Source organism: Barbus barbus (genome assembly GCF_936440315.1).
Source record: "Barbus barbus genome assembly, chromosome: 1".
Lineage (NCBI taxonomy): Eukaryota > Metazoa > Chordata > Actinopteri > Cypriniformes > Cyprinidae > Barbus > Barbus barbus.
In genome coordinates, this window is record NC_136729.1 from 46,925,325 (window position 1) to 46,928,399 (window position 3,075).

The window sequence follows — 3,075 nt, forward strand, 5'->3', positions numbered from 1 at the left end:
AAGATGGTTTTAATATGTTATCAACTTTTACTCTTAAACAAGGCATTAGATTCACACGCGGCTGTGTTCCGGGGCTGATGCTCGCCTTCAGTTTGATCTGACCGGAGCAAAACAAACATTTCCTCGCCGAGTATTTTAGTCTCCACAGAAAGCCGAGAACCTCTGCTTGGTGTTCACTGTGTTTCTACTGCGCTAAACTATTTAATCATTCGAGTTTTGTCCTTAAATATAAGAGAAGAAAACACAAGCGAGGGGCTCGCGGAGGCGCGCGGACACCGAGCGGCGGGTTGAGTCTATGAGGTTCTCATGTGTTGTTTAAGAGCGCAGCGCCGCTCGAGCGCCACTCATTGAACTCAGTGTTTGAAAGACTGTTAATCCGCTCCGAGAAATGGCAGAAACCGCTCCAGCTGCAGCTTCGCCGGCCAAAGCGCCCAAGAAGAAGGCCGCCTCCAAAGCCAAGAAAGCAGGTCCAGGCGTCGGTGAGCTGATCGTCAAAGCCGTGTGCGCGTCCAAGGAGAGAAGCGGCGTGTCCCTCGCCGCGCTGAAGAAAGCTCTCGCCGCCGGCGGCTACGACGTGGAGAAGAACAACTCCCGCGTCAAGATCGCCATCAAGAGCCTGGTGACTAAAGGCACCCTGCTGCAGGTCAAAGGGACCGGCGCCTCCGGCTCCTTCAAGATCAGCAAGAAGCAAGCCGAGACCAAGAAGAAACCGGCCAAGAAAGCGGCTCCTAAAGCCAAGAAGCCCGCGGCCAAGAAACCCGCTGCTGCCAAGAAGCCCAAGAGCGCAGCGGCAAAGAAGCCCGCCGCTAAGAAATCACCCAAGAAGGCCAAGAAACCCGCCGCCGCGGCCGCTAAGAAAGCAACCAAGAGCCCGAAGAAGACGAAGAAGCCAGCGGCGCCCAAGAAAGCAGCCAAGAGCCCCAAAAAGACCAAGGCCGCCAAACCCAAGACGGCTAAGCCTAAAGCTGCTAAACCTAAAGCTGCAAAGCCTAAAAAGGCAGCTCCCAAGAAGAAATAAATCTTCTGTTTTATTCCCCAAAGGCTCTTTTCAGAGCCACCCACTCACTCCAGAGAAAGAGCAAAACACCTGCATTTAGACTCTTTATAAGTCAATTATTATAGGATTGTATATGAGTTTACCTCGACTCACAATGTTTTACAGATTGACTACATTTAGAAAAAACAATATTCACGTTTATTAACAAACATTGAAAAACATATTTACTAAAGTTTTGTGCATTGCTGTGTTTTAAACTTTATCCAGCACCCCATCACAGTTTCTTTAATATTTTCTGTCATGTGTTTAGTCTAAATGCACCACAATCGGTCGCTTTGGATACAACTATCTGCTAAATGACTAAATGCAAATGTAAGTCAATTATTATAAGACCATCTGAATTGAGCTCGACTAATGTTTTACATGCCGACTGCATTTAATTTGCAGCTTTAACTTGTTCAATCTGTCTTACACCTGCTCTCTTACTGCATTGGTCTCAGTCATATTTTGCACAGACTACATTGTTAAAGCTGAACACTGTCTAATGCTGTTACTGTAAAAAGCACAGTAAACTATTCCTATATATTGCACTACTGATATTTTGCTTAGACTATACATTGTTTAACAATACTATTGTACACCAGCTGTATTTATTACACTGTTCTTCGTTGCTGCTGTTCATACTGTACATATAACCCTACACAGCTCTATTTATATTCTGTTCATACTCTGCTTAATATTGTAGTAACTCCACTGTATATACTGTAAGTTATAGCTTCACTAACTGCACTCATCTGTGTATAAAACACTTTATTCTTGCGCTTCTGCTTAGATTATGTTTAATAATGATAATGATAACTGTTTAATTAGCTCTGTACTTGCCCTCTTCATAATGACAATAAAGTTCAATATAATCTAATTTAGAAACAAATAATTATTCATATTTATTAATATAAACAGCTTTAATGGATCACCAATCAAAATTTAAGTAGGTTAAGAACAATATTTAGTGATGCTTTTTGCATTGATATATTTTTAAATTTAATATATTTTTTCTTTAATATTATCTGTCATGTGTTTAGTCTAAATGCAGCACAATCGGTCGCGAGCTGTGGAGGCGTGGCTTTGGCGGTGAGTGTTAGAGAAAAGTTCAGTGATTGGTTTAAAATCTTACAAGGCTCTAAACCAATGGGCGACCGGCTCGCTCTTTTATAAACAGAACAGCGGGACTCACAGCTTTATTATTTCTGTTTGTTAATCAAACATAGGAGTTTAAGCAAGTAATAATGAGCGGCAGAGGCAAAACCGGCGGCAAAGCGAGAGCGAAGGCCAAGACTCGGTCATCCAGGGCAGGGCTGCAGTTCCCCGTTGGTCGTGTTCACAGGCTTCTCCGCAAAGGTAACTACGGAGAGCGCGTCGGTGCCGGTGCTCCCGTCTATCTGGCGGCTGTGCTCGAGTATCTGACCGCTGAGATCCTGGAGCTGGCTGGAAACGCCGCGAGGGACAACAAGAAGACCCGTATCATTCCCCGTCACCTGCAGCTGGCGGTGCGCAACGACGAGGAGCTGAACAAACTTCTGGGCGGAGTGACCATCGCTCAGGGCGGCGTGCTGCCCAACATCCAGGCGGTGCTGCTGCCCAAGAAGACCGAGAAACCCGCCAAAGCCAAGTAAACCGACTCCGGCCTGTTTCTCCAACACAAAGGCTCTTTTCAGAGCCACACACTTAATCTGATAGAGAAAGCTGTCCTTTCTTTCTTCCTCCATTCTCTGTATCAGTAGAGACCTGCTGTAAACTCACTTAATAGACTTCATTAACTAACTTCAAATTTGCATCAGTTCTTTATAGTTTATTGCAGATGTAATTTTATCAGTAGATCACTGCTGATCAGTCAAAGCTTAGGTTTATGTGTACCTGTATTCATAGAATGTTTACATTACATCTGTAATTGTCTCATGTGGCATAACCATGAGTCATTTTATGGAAATGTCAATTTTTCTGTCATTAGCCTTTACAGAAATAAAATTAAATGTTATTTGAAGAATTACATCTTGAGCCGTTAATGTGGTAATATTTAT

At 43.8% G+C, this 3,075-nt stretch overlaps 2 protein-coding genes across 2 annotated transcripts; both read left to right on the forward strand.

Moving 5' to 3' along the window:
- Positions 1-388: 388 nt before the first annotated feature.
- LOC306873256 (histone H1.01-like) lies at positions 389-1,018 on the forward strand (the record flags this gene model as incomplete). Its single annotated transcript, XM_079422401.1, has 1 exon — positions 389-1,018. One exon carries the CDS (start codon positions 389-391, stop codon positions 1,016-1,018), a length of 630 nt encoding a protein of 209 aa, XP_079278527.1.
- Positions 1,019-2,277: 1,259 nt separating this feature from the next.
- LOC306873354 (histone H2A) lies at positions 2,278-2,670 on the forward strand (the record flags this gene model as incomplete). Its single annotated transcript, XM_079422591.1, has 1 exon — positions 2,278-2,670. Exon 1 carries the CDS (start codon positions 2,284-2,286, stop codon positions 2,668-2,670), a length of 387 nt encoding a protein of 128 aa, XP_079278717.1. The 5' UTR covers positions 2,278-2,283.
- Between the last annotated feature and the right edge of the window lie 405 nt (positions 2,671-3,075).